The sequence below is a fragment of the Thunnus maccoyii genome, chromosome 18 (assembly GCF_910596095.1).
Source record: "Thunnus maccoyii chromosome 18, fThuMac1.1, whole genome shotgun sequence".
Classification (NCBI taxonomy): Eukaryota; Metazoa; Chordata; class Actinopteri; order Scombriformes; family Scombridae; genus Thunnus; species Thunnus maccoyii.
In genome coordinates this window covers 17789626-17803009 of record NC_056550.1, presented here as the reverse complement: position 1 = coordinate 17803009, position 13384 = coordinate 17789626, and the positions used below count along the sequence as shown (strand labels likewise).

The 13384-nt window shown below is 41.8% G+C and overlaps 1 protein-coding gene across 4 annotated transcripts in view; it reads right to left on the bottom strand.

The window, feature by feature from the left end:
- Positions 1 to 357: 357 nt before the first annotated feature.
- The window catches only part of dnm2a (dynamin 2a), a 28626-nt gene continuing 15599 nt past the window's right edge, over positions 358 to 13384 (bottom strand). For 2 of the 4 annotated variants that reach the window (XM_042391703.1, XM_042391705.1), the window contains exons 12-21: positions 12226 to 12296; positions 10886 to 10937; positions 9845 to 9856; positions 7275 to 7385; positions 5342 to 5451; positions 5074 to 5185; positions 4735 to 4899; positions 3798 to 4021; positions 3199 to 3462; positions 358 to 2923 (exon numbers count right to left, since the gene is read on the bottom strand). In XM_042391703.1, the coding sequence (XP_042247637.1) occupies positions 2851 to 2923; positions 3199 to 3462; positions 3798 to 4021; positions 4735 to 4899; positions 5074 to 5185; positions 5342 to 5451; positions 7275 to 7385; positions 9845 to 9856; positions 10886 to 10937; positions 12226 to 12296 (1194 nt within the window). In that variant the 3' untranslated portion in view covers positions 358 to 2850. The remainder of the gene's footprint in view (positions 2924 to 3198; positions 3463 to 3797; positions 4022 to 4734; positions 4900 to 5073; positions 5186 to 5341; positions 5452 to 7274; positions 7386 to 9844; positions 9857 to 10885; positions 10938 to 12225; positions 12297 to 13384) is intronic. The other 2 variants (XM_042391704.1, XM_042391706.1) reach the window with 1 other exon arrangement.

Genomic DNA, 13384 nt, shown 5'->3' with positions numbered 1-13384 from the left:
TTTGGAATAATCTGGCCAGGGGCTTTTTGCACATTTGGTGTAAACTATATAAATGCTGATTTAATCAATACATGCACTGAACGCAACATAAGATTACTATGATTACTATGACAAGGTATTGATTTTTTTTTCTTAGAACACCTTGGTGAAAATGCATGTGTTGAGCATAAAGAGCAGTGACTGTTGTTTGCCTCTCTGAAACAGGCAGACAGCCAATAGAGGGTTGCCATAGGAACATTTGCAGGCTTCTGTCAGTCTGTGTTGGTTTGTAGAGAGTGAAGGCACTAAGGAGAGAGAGACCAGGAGGGGTGCTACGTTCTGAGAGAGGAGAGAGTAGATCACACAGGACACAAGGAGACACCAACCACCAGAGCCAGTCCCTTTATTGTACACAACACCTCTTTATTTACTTTCCTTTCTAAATCAGTTCATCTTGTTTATTCAAATCAATTAATTGCTACAGAGGCACTTGACAAGGGTTTGCAAAACAAAAGAAAAGAGATTTTTGCAGGTTGATTTCCAACCCCTTCCATTAGATACAGACAGGGGAGGGAAAGAGGAAGGGAGACAGGGTACATCCATTAGGAAGGCATAATTGCCACAACCTAATGTATTACAGGGCATTTACAGTGTAGGCTTCTCAAGGGCTGGTTTGAGTGACAGGTGCATGAAGATGACAAGGGAATTTAATCAACTTTGGCCAATCAGATGTTTTATCACACGAGCAATCGATTTTTGTGTATCAGTGGTTTGTGGAAGATCAAGTGTAATGGGTCTTAAATCTAAAGATTCAGGGCTGTTTTATAAGCATACTTCAATCCTTCTGGCACTGTCACTGAAAGCCAGACCTTTAGAGAAATGCAGGGGGAAAAGATCACATTCTGTCTCAAGAGTCTGTGGGCAGTTTTGAATTATTAACACTTCCTTTGTCAGGTTGAATCATTAAGATTCTCTATTTTATGGTAAGTAAAGTCTAGACAGCTTCTCTTGACAGGATGTGTCTTCATACACCACAACTTCCACCAACCGCTCACCACCATTGATCAAACCAAAAATAGACATTAAACATCCAAGTAGCCCAATGTCACTTCCCCTTCCCGTAAACGCTTAAAAATATTCCAGAAAGATTGGTTTTAAATGGTCAAATACCCTCACAAAGCAATCAAAAGATATCCATTAGCAAATAATCACAGCTGTGTAGAAGTGCCCTCCCAACATATATCACGTTTAGACACCTAATCCCTGTAGCAGAACCCCAAAATAACAGTCCAGGACGAGCTGGGGGGAGGGGGGGGGGCTGAGTAGCGTATAGATGAACAGAGCTGATACAATTGCAACCAAAACATCAAAAGAAATGACAAATGCCCAGGTTATAAATAATGCTTCAGGAGAGGACCAATCTTTTTTTTTTCCCTACATCCGAGGCTAATATATGAAATGACAATGTTAGTGCTTCTTTAAATATGATGACTGCAGTTGCATTTTAACATGTTGGGCTTTGATTATTATCAACAGAATGTTTTTGTCATCAACCCTCCTATAAAATAAGATACAAGTGCTACCTCCTCAGTATGGGCCAGCTATATACATGATATTTGAAATGCATGGAAGCAAGATAGCAAATAGCAATAATAAATGTCCTCGGAAACTACGTCCAGAAAGAGATGTGCCGACTCCTCCATGCTAAATACCATCTTTATACTCTAAAACACAGGTCTACCCTCATCTACACACCCCACCGCTTTACCCTCATTGAGAGGGAACTGTTCTGTATGCTCTGTTCTAGCGAATCCAGGAATGAACAAAGTCTAACTGAAGGCCTCATCGGGGTTCAACTGAGACTAAAGGGATTAATGTTCAAGGCTTTAACAACTCAGAATTAGCGGAGAGAGAACATCACACACTTGTGTCTGTCTCTCTCCATCTCCCGGGTTTTCGTGCATAGTGTTCTTGTAACGGACTACAACATCCCAGTTATGAGTGGCTTGTTGTAAGGCTAAATGGTTAGAAGTGCTCGGATTATATTGGTCAATCTGTCTGACATCTTTTTCATTATGGAAGGATAATTCACAGAGAGGGGCTGAGGATACCCTCTCAGTCTCCCTGCGACCCTGCCCTGTGTCTTCTCATGCTTTGTTTTTGCTGTGATTAGGATTTCACTTTTAAAGCTACATTTATGACGGTCATTAAAAAGGACAAAGTCACTCAAATAAAATAACACAAGGAAAAAAAATGTAATCGACACCACCAAAATAATAACAGTGATAATAAGCTATTGTTTTTTTTCAGTATGAAATCAGTTAGGAAATGAAAACCCAGAAACACATTAACAACAGGTTAAGTGTGTATGTTACACAGAGATCTAGACTTGGGCGTCTGGGCCAATCTAAAAAGGTGAAGGGAGGGGAGAGGAAAGCCAGCCTTTAACAGTTAATAAGTTATTTAATGAGCTTCTGCTGGGCACCTTGTCAGAACACATATACCAGTTATTACAATAAAAAAAAAAAAAGCTCTTGAACTGAATTTGAGACATGGTCTCCTATTGGTAGAAGCTAAATGCATCCCGCAGATCAGCAGGGTTTTATTTTGTATTACACAATATCCACAGCAGTCAAATGTAATGTTCAAGTGGTTAAGGGCTTTCTTTCATTCATGTGCACTGATAAAGACGGTATTAGCAGCTTATTAACATTGCTTGAAGAGACATTACTACGGCTGGACGATGCACATTAATGCACCGCTATCAGTCAGCCTCTCCCCTCTTGCCCCCGCCCACGGCCTATAGTGTGCAGATACACACATGCGAACCCACACACAAACACACACACTTAGGTGGGCTTGGCCACAGGTCTAGTCTAGCAGGGAAGGCTCAGCAGGGCGGATAATGGTGGGCCGGTGAGAAGGAGCGCCAGGGGGTCTTCGGCTGCAATGAGGAGAGAAGATAAAAGAACAAGGAGTGAGACGTGCCCACAAGGAGACAGGGGAGAAACCAAAGTAACCCGACAGAGAGAGAAAAGGGGAGAGAAAACTACAAGTGAGAAGAGAATGAATGCAAAGAAAATCTCAAATATAGAGGGGTAACTGGTGAAAGTGATAAATACCTGTGTAATGATGAGATGTTGGGGACAAAAATGTTAAAAATACTACAACAAAAATGACATAATGTACACAAAAAACATTAGAAAGAAGAAGACATACTTGGGGACACCGGGTGGGACGCGGGCTGGCCGGGAGGGGATCTGTGGAGGTGCACTGAAGGGATCCTGGTGGCTGTTGAAGGCATTGATGGGTGGACCTGGGCGAGAGGGGATTGGAGGTGCACCGAAGGCTGGAGACGGGTTGAGCGGAGCTCCGAAGGCAGAGGAAGGGTTCATGGGTGGTCCTGGTGTTGGGCCCCGAACAGCAGGTGGACGGCTGGGGGGCGGGGCTGCTGCAGGAGCCGGCCTGCGCTGAGGGGTTGGGCTGAGACGAGACAAGAGAATGAAACTGACATTGATAATAATCACGTAAAAAGATCTTATTGAGCTTCTTGAAGCGGTGGAGGTCAGGCAGTTTTATCTGATCCCCTTCCAGGAAAAAAACAAGAGTTGTTTCATGCTGTTATTTTTTATTAAGTTACACTGACTGTGTTTAATTTCAGCTTTTCTTGAAATGCAGGCAGAATACTTAAGGCGAAAGATTTATCTTTTTCCTCTTTGTTTCTAATCTCATATATTTAATGTCATTGGTGTGTCATCAGATACTGAACGGTCCAGCTGTTACACTCAAAGCTCAATTAAATGCTAGTTATCTCTCACCTGGCTTCTTGCATCCAGCTGTCATTTACGGGCGGGGGTACTGGGGTAGTGATGGTGTTGGCGCTGATGTCGCCGATAATGTGCAGTGCCTCCTTGAGTGCGTGATACATGCGCAACATTTCGTCTCTGCGCTGGGCCTGGTCAGCTGACTCCTCCATTAGACTGTTCTGGTCCCCAGAGGAGTAGAGGTAGGCCAGCAGCTCTGAATGGATGAAGTCCTTTGCCTGGACGGAAGAAAAGATGATTGAAACACAGATAGTGGCGACTTGTATCTTAAGAGATTTTTTTAGACATGGAGTAGCTATAAACAAAAAGGTCCAGTTATGGATTGAAGACATTTGACCTGCAGGAGCAGCTCAGGGAACACTTGTATGCATCGTAAATTCTATTAAAGAGTGTCTTCAGGTTTAAGACCATGATTTAATGTGAAATACATGACGCACGCTGCTAATAATTCATTCATTGGCAGTTTATTTGATCCTTGGTCATCAGTGGTTCATTAGATGCCTTGATTACTTTCATACATAGAAAAGTAATGTAGGAGGTAGTAAGGTGCTACATCTGCTGGATAATGGCAGCATAATTGTCCGTATATATATAGCACACATTACATACATAGAGGTTTGCATGATGCTACATAATTGTAATGTGCTTTATTTGGTATGTAGGTGTGGCACCATGCAAAATCACAATATGCACTCTTTAGGCCATGAACACTGTAAAACTGGGTGTTCACATTTATAGTGTTTAGGTAGAGATCCAGCTACTGCTAGTGTTTGCATGGCATACAGTGTGACAGGACAGGATTTAACTAACCTACCAAATGTGCTGGGGTGTACACTGCACTATACGAAGTGGTAGTCACAGCTCAATGGCCTTCATCTGGCCCTCTGTCTGTTAATAGCTGGTGTCTGCTGCTGAGGGCTGTTGTACTCACACTGTTGATCATGAGATGCATGATGGTCTTGGGCACGAGGTCTCTGATGGATTTGTTAATGATGCCGATATACGAATCCACCAGATTGCGGATTGTTTCCACCTGTCGCTCCAACTGAGGGTCCATAGAGAATGTGTCTGCAGGGGCAGCTTCTTCATTCTCCGTCTGTGGAAGAAAACACACACACAGACTAAATGCAAAGACGAGGTTAAAATACATCTTCATCTTCTCTCTTCAGACACAGGAAAACACAGAAATACAGAGGTGCATGTGCCAATGAGCAATGTAATATTACCTAATTTATGGCTTTTATAGAAACATAAAGCCTCAACCACATACCTGATCCTTCTCGGGATAAACTCCTGCCCTGAGGAAGGATGCTTTCCAGCTGTCCACATCCTCTTGAGAATCACATGCCAGTTCTATTTGGCGAAGGTCCTTGTACACGTTCCTGTACAGATAAACAATAGACAAACACAAGTGCTTGTATGTGTGTACGCCTAACTAGCAAACAAGGACATGCATGCACACATAAAGACACAGATACGGTGTATGTGCGTTCACAAAGATCGACAAACAAATCCCCAGTTAATAACATAACCCTGACCTCTGTTCGGTGTTGAAGATTGCAAAGATGTGCTTTGTGGACATAAAGCCTTTCTCCACATCTCTTAACTTCAGGTTATCCAGGGGCAGCATATACTTCTTTTCTTTTTCCTAGCATGAGACAGAGAATTGTGTAGAAGGCACACCAAAAAACATGCAAAAATAATCTGAACAAATAAATCTTCGAATCTTAAAAACAGACAACCCTGAAACATGCAACAGAAAGAAGACATATCTGTGCAAAAATGAGGATTTCTGTATATTTTGGTAATGGAGATGAAGACATGATAGTATGCACTTCCTCTGTGGGAACGACCACCAGGCTGGTGAGTAAAGAAACACATGATTAGGGAGAGGAGGAGGAGGAGGAGGAGGAGGAGAAGAAGAAGAGGAAGAAAAGGAGGAGCATGAGGGAGTTCTGGGGGGATGGGGTGCCAGCTTTCACTGTTGAGCAGAGACATCTGGAAGCATTTATGTCTGCACTAACACAGAGAGTGGCGCAGACCCAACAGTTACATCACTCAGTTCCACACAATCCCCAGCCCCCACCACAAACACACACACACACACACACACACACACACACATACACACACACACACACAGGGCCAAATACTTTACTGCACGTGCAAAGACAAACAAACATACATGAGCCTGAACAAACTGAACAAACACATATCATGGGATTTGGGAGTGCGCATAAACACACAAAAAAAGATACGACCAACTGTCGAAAACGCTAAAAGACATAGGAGGATTCATGTGGACAAGCGTCTACACACATGCACACTTGTACACACACAATCACACCCCCCTCCGGCCCCCGTAACCCAGTACGATTTCCTGCAAATTCCAAAGTCAGATCCCGGCTGGAACATTTCAGCCCGCCTGCCACGTCAGTTTGCCTCCACCATCCTCCCGCTCTCGTTCTCTTTGCTTTTTCGCAAAAGGCGACCAACATTAAAATGCACCATTTTCAGTTGGTGTTAAGGGCGCACTGAGGCCGCTTGGCTGGAGTTCATCTTTAGCGTTGGTGGTACGTAGTGGTATCTTTTAGGGGTCTTTTTATTGTGCTGGAAGAAAGGATACCACTGAGGCCTTGGGGACGCGGATTAAGCGGTGAGTAAGGCAATTACAATGCTATCTATGCACTTATGGAGATATGTTCAATGTAGTTCAATTAGTCCTTTGAGTTTAGTTTAAAATTAAATGATCAATGAAACTAGTTTTATCCACCACTGACATATATAGAAAATGAAGTAACTTGTGCTTAATGTTGCTTTCAAAGCCCTTGAATACAACCTTTGAAAAGATCTATAATATAAATAAACTGTAACTGAGCTGAGTTTGTGCTGCGTATGCACATACTGTTATTTAGCCAAAAGGAAACACAGTCTAACCATGTTAATATCAATTTGTTGAAAGCAAAATTATAGAGGCTGCAGCTTCAATTAATAATCTTTCTATGTTTAATGAGATAAAATAAAGATAAAAGTATTGTGGCGTGTCAGCAGTATTGGTTCAGACATATTAGCCATTTGCATGTACGTGGCTTTTTTTTTTCATATTTGCAATTGTTTCACTGAGGTAATGTTTGCTCTCTGTACCCTCTGTCCTACCGTCCTAGGGTAGTGACCTGCAGCCGCAATGACCTCGGGGTCCTTCCTCCCATCAGAGTCCTCCTCACCCCCCCGCCTGCCCAGTGTTCAGACTACCTGTTCATCCGGCTACAGCTGAACAGTAGTCTGCACATTGGTTAGGCTGGGCTGGGACACACACACCTCCAGCCTGCATTGGGTGAAGACGCATGATCACCGCTTGGGATGTCTTTATCTTAACGCACTCCTGTGGTGCGGTGTCATCTCATCTTAACTAGCCGTATACACTGTGTGTCCGGTAAAAATGCAGCAGCAATGGAGCAGAATTCCTCTCACCTCCTCATCTTTGTACCAGGACAGGGACTCAGCAGTCAGGACAAACCAGTACTCCTTGGAGCCTCCCTTCATGATGCTGATGTTGATGGTTAGCCAGCCTTTCCTGATCACCTGCACAGCGAGTAGAAGATGTGGGAGAGAGAGAGAAGGGGTACCAGGAGGATGGGGGGAAAAACAGTTTTATCAATCCAACTTAAACACTGGTGACATAAGGGCCCCGTTAAGAGTTGCGCCATTAAATACTGGGATGTGACTGACACTAATAAAATCTTACCTGCTTACCTGCTAGGTCACTGTGATTTTGGTTGTCTTCTATCTTAATATTAAACATGTTTGCATCTGTGAGTCTAATATGATTTATGTATGCACTACGACACAGAGGCAGGGATTAAATGTGAGACTATTGTGTTAACAGCATGGAGTGATCATGGGACGGTAATACATGCACAGTAATACATACCAACTGTAATATGGCCATATGTATACAAAAGCATCAAACGGTTTAGTAGAAAATACCGAAGAGGGATGTAGTCCTTGTTCATCTTCGCTTAACAGAAAAGAAATCCTTAAACCAACAAACAGGACCAGATGGTGTCCAGACCATGCTAGCCTCAATAATGAGTCAAAGACCAAGGGTCGGCGGTGGTATGTTAGTGTCAGCAGGTCAGTAAAAGCTCACCTATATACTGGCTGTTAAAAAAGAGCAGGGTTAGTGGGGTTAACTGGACTCCGATATACAAGGAGTGGGGCTAAATACTTTGTTAAGCGTAAGACGAGGAGAGGTGAGTGCAAATGAAGGGAGTAGGGGGAGAAAAGAATAGCAGCGGAAAGATTTTATGCAGAGGCTGCCACACTGATAGAGTTAGTTAGTAGCACTCACAGACAAACAAATCTAAAAAGTTAAGTTTAAATATGGAGGAAAAACATCAGACTGAGAGACAGAGTTGACCTATATAACTCATGCATACAACTTTGTCTCCCCTTTTTTTCCCCACATAGACTCCCATGAATTTCAAATACAGTTGGGTAAACTATCTGTTCAAAGTGTACTCTTGTGCTAAGTAAAGGGAAGTGGAAATGTCCAGTTCAAAGCCTGCTTTAGACCTCTCTCTTCTGCACTTTCTCTCCACCCAGCAGAGGACTGGAGTGAGTTATGGGGAAAAAAAGGTTCATTAGTTTAACAGCGCCAACATAAACATGGGAGAGGAGGCAAGAACACAGGAGCTAAACTGGTAGTTTGCCTTGGCGAGGAAATAACTTAAACTTCTCAGAAACAAGGAAAAGTTGAAATCCCCTGTATTAAAAGTCAGTTGGAAATAACCGAGTTAGAGAGGGGAAACAATAAGATGCGAGGGTGTCAAAGATTAGATGCTTTTGTTTCTACACTTCTAGCCCGTTGTAAACAGTCATAAAATGTTTAATTCATTTCCGTAAATGTGAGTAATGCAAAAGATTCATTTAAAATGTTAGATCACATCTGAGATTAATTTATAGCAAAGAATTTCATTAGAACGAAACATGCCAATTTAAATTTGTTGTGAAAGTCAGTGAGTTATGAAGATAAAGGAGATGTCAACAAGAAATTTTGATTAAATCATTTAAATATATCCCAAAATCATGACCAGTCACCTTGTTAAACAATTATGATCAGCTCTGAACACAGAAATATGGTAAAAAATTACGTTTTAGAGACAAGTGGTGTTTTTTTTGTTTGTTTGTTTGTTTGTTTTTTCACATCAAAATGAAACCGGATATGAACATACTTTCAATAGGAAGGTATGTTAACATGCGATCCATTAAAAAAAAAAAAAAATCACTGCAAAGAGAATTTCAACAAATCAAAATTGTGTTTTTAGTGTTGTTGATTTGATTGCCCCCACACCCTCCCTGCTTTGTCCCTGATGACGTTTAGGATGATTCTCACAAGGCAAACTTTTGAGTCACCATGCATGTGGCAGCAGCAGAGGTATAAACCAAAATACAGGAGAACTGACGCCGTCCGCGGTCAGTGGTGGAATATTTCCCTGTTCTCTCTCTGTGGTCTTTCATAGAGAGCACACAGCATCAAAAGAATCTTTTGAGGAAGCAAAAAAAAATATTCATATCTTGTTTAAAACGTTTGGTTGAGAAAAGGTAAAAATGTTAGTAGCAATCCAGATCTATACAATTAAAAGACAATTACTGTCTTATTAAAATGAAACGCAGAATTACAAGAACAAAACTGCCGGGTGTTACTGTAAAGACAGTTCCAAATTACTGGCAACTGTATGTTGAAGCTACAATTGTAATTGATATCAGTCTGATCAGTCTGGAGACTCTACCTTCTCCTCCTGGATCTCTCCCAGTCCACCAAGCTGCAGAGGGGTAGAACAACTCATTATGGTGACAGAAATCCACTTCTGTATTTGCACGAGTCAACTGTTTTTCCTGTTATCACGCGGCAGTCTCTCTTTTCCCACCCTAACCATTTTGCTAGTAGGCTGACCTGTATGTGATGGCCTCAGTTCTTCTGCATGGCCTACCCCTGCTGCCCCCTCGCAGGGTGTGGTTTATATCTGTGGGGTACTTACCAGAATCTCACCCTGCAGTAACAGGAAGGGGAGGGGAAATTAAAGCAAAGGAGGGCAGTATAAAATCATAGCCAAAGGAAATGAGAAAGCAAGCAAGCAAAGATGAGAAGAAGGAAGAGGAGGAATGAAGGCAAAAGGGTGACAGGTGAAGAGGTGGAAGTAGAATGAAGTAGTAAGGGAGAGTAAGAACGAAAGTTCAAGAAAAGGTTGGAAAACAGAAAGTGATGTGGTAAGAATGAGAAGTTTGAATGGAACAAAAACAGGAGGAAAAAGGAAGTAAGAATCCATGAGACAACCAGAGAGACATGAAGAGAGGTGGGAGAGAGAGAGAGAGAGAGAGAGAGAGAGAGAGCAAGAGAGTTACATGCAATTAGAATTACTTCAAGGTATTCCACAATTTGGTTATGTCATATTCGTTGCTCAGTTGATAGGTGCAAGGTCCATGCACATTTTGAATTTCAATACAAAAGATGCTTGTGAGTTAATGGGAAGGCAATAAAACAACCAAAACAATTCAGTGATTAATTGTTGCTGTGCTGTAGAATAACATGCCTGGGTCACATGCAAACGGCAATTAATAATATTGTTTCAGAAAAGCAGGGAAGCAGGGGTCTTTTTTTTTTACGTTCACTAAGGCAACTCTCCCCTCAATGAATCTGCAGTCTTCAGAGCTTTGCAGTATTTCAAAATCACATTTCAGGATCTTACTACACATGTCGAAACTCAACAAACTTGGCAAAATATCAGCCTGAATAAAACAGGAAAGGAGAGGTACCAGCTTTACAACACTGTGCACGAAGACCAGCCAGTTCAATATGAGGATTAGATAAGACTGGGTACAGTCAGTAGTTAAAATGACGTACAAGAGCAGTATCATTAACAGTTAGGTAAATCGAAATAGATTAATGGCTGTGGCCTAAATCATTGCTGGAGTCAGGTATCTTCACATGGATGATTAATAGGTTGGTAATGGGAGGCATCAGCCAGGGCAGATTAAATCTGGCATTGGTGAAAAAGCCAGAGCTGAGTGATCAAACGTACCTGGTTGGGTATGGCCCTCTTCTTGTTTGCGGCTGTGTTTCTCTGCTGGGCGCTGTCATTACACAAAGATGGATAGAGAAGACAATGAACACCACAAACCACATACAACCTGTTTTAAATGTACACACTAAATGTTCATGTGTCACTTCTGCTTCAATAATATTTCTAATATTCTGTCATATCTTCTAGTGTTTAGTCTGCTTTTATGTAAATAATTTAGTTTTAGATAAATGCAAATCCAAAGTTTTTGATGTCATCATTATTATAATACTACTACACACATACATGAAGGTGAAAGTGGGTTTGTCGGGGAATTTGGACAACATGGAGGGTCAAACTATCGCTCACACACATACACACATCCCCTACATCCTTTCTGTCAGCCCACCTGTTGTTGCTGTACCCTGGAGGGCTACCATCATCCAGCCTTCTGTAGTCAAGACTGAAAGTGACGTCATGAGAACCGTTAAACAGCCCTAGCTGACCTCCAACTCATAACGGCAATCCACTCGCCATGCATATGCAAGGCATAAACCCTCAATACAAACGCACACACAGGGACTTGCTTGGTTACTCAGTCAATGGCATGACGCAAACAAAGAAGGGGAGCTCCACTCCTGTACATGCTACTGTAAATGCCACAGTACGAACTACGTCAAGTCAACCAGGAAATCTAAACCGCTTAGAGATATCCCGCAAAAACCAGTGAGCGCTTTGCAATGTGCAAATGAGTTTCCAGTGCGAAACAGCAGTTTCAAGTCAGTGCAGTAAAATATATTTAGCACTACTCTGTTCATTGGTACAGTAAGTACTTTTTATAGGAACAGTCAAACAGCCTGCAGCAGACAGGAAGTTTATCTGTCAAGCAATCTTGCATGCATGCTTGATTGACTTTTTTGTGCATGCGGGGGAGGGACGGGGACGCGGGTAACTAATACGACCTTGATCGCTGTGGCATCCACCTCCCCCATAGGGAGACACATGCTCTGATGTGGCTGGATCACTAATTGGCATGCTAAAATCACACTGATGCATCACAGCTTACAACATGTGGCTTATTACGGTATAAGCGACACTTTGATTCAGTAGCAGTGGAGTGATGATGAATCTGTGAAGGTTCTGAAACGGCAACTGGTTTCCACATGTATTGATGGCTGAAAGTTACAAGATTAAGGGGCTTTTCCTTTTCAAATTTGTATTTGTTTCACGAGTGCACCTCAGACGACAGGCAAGATGGAGTTAATCAGGACCACAATGCCCGTGCTGAGACTGAGGTCACTGGCAACAAGCTGTAAGTTGGTCTACAAAGGGAGGGGGGGAATGAAAGGAGGGATACATACTTAGCAAAGCCTATGAAGTCCTCGTGGTTGGTGTTGATGTAGGACAGCTCAATGTCAATCAGCAGCAGAACCTTAATTAGAAGCAGAAAATTGTGATTAGGAAGGAGAGGTCTCAATTAAACACCACTTTCAGAGGACACACAGTAGAAAGTGACAAGTTTCACTTCTAATTTTTCGCTCTTATGATCTGAACAAAAACAATCCCAGGAGATTACATCTGACACTAGATTTCACATGGGCTATACCTATATATGGTTTGACAGACTGATATCATCTGTGCTGCAAATTGCAAATGTGGTGGAATAGAGAATACGATTTTACTCAAAAGTTTCAGTTCGTAAAACCTAAAATGTGACCTGTCTCACGTCTCGCCAGAAGGAGCTGCTACCGAACGTTGAATTCTTGATGGTGTGAGTTTAAATAGGGTTAAGGGACAGGTTCACAATTTTCCATGTATGTCCTAAAACAATAGTCAGGTGCCCAAATGAAGATTGAAATGGGTTTTTCTTGCCATAATCATTCCTCCTGTTCATACTGACCATTAGAAGATCCTTTCATGATGTACCCTTTAAACGTTACAGTTAAAGAGTACGGTCTAGACATGTGAAAAGTGTCCTGAGATGACTTTTGTTGTGATTTGGTGCTATATGAATAAAGTTCCTCTTTTTGTTACTGTACTTCCACCACAGCACAACAGTGAAACACTGTCCAAGGAAACACAAATAGTTAATTTTATGCTAAAATGACTGTGTGGACACACTGTAGATATTGACCCTCCATTACATAAATTGAAAGCACATTTGAAGGGGATCTTTTAATAGCCAGTATGAACAGGAGGAATGATTACAGCGATGAAAACCTCCTTCGGTGTTCATATGGGCACCTGACTGTTGTTTTAAGACAGACCTGAAAAATTGTCCTTTAATGCTGTTTCCAACACTTTTCCAACCTAACAAGAATAAAACTCTGAACAATTAACACTTTGGGAGACTTCAATGTTTTATTTACATTTTAGGAAAGAAATACATAGGACTGAGGTCACAGATATCTTATTAATTCCTCTTTGTGGTACAATAACTACTTTTCTCCAATGACGCAGATTGTGTTTTACTATGATATAAATAGGACACTGACTAAACTAAGGAGTCGGAAAAAAAAT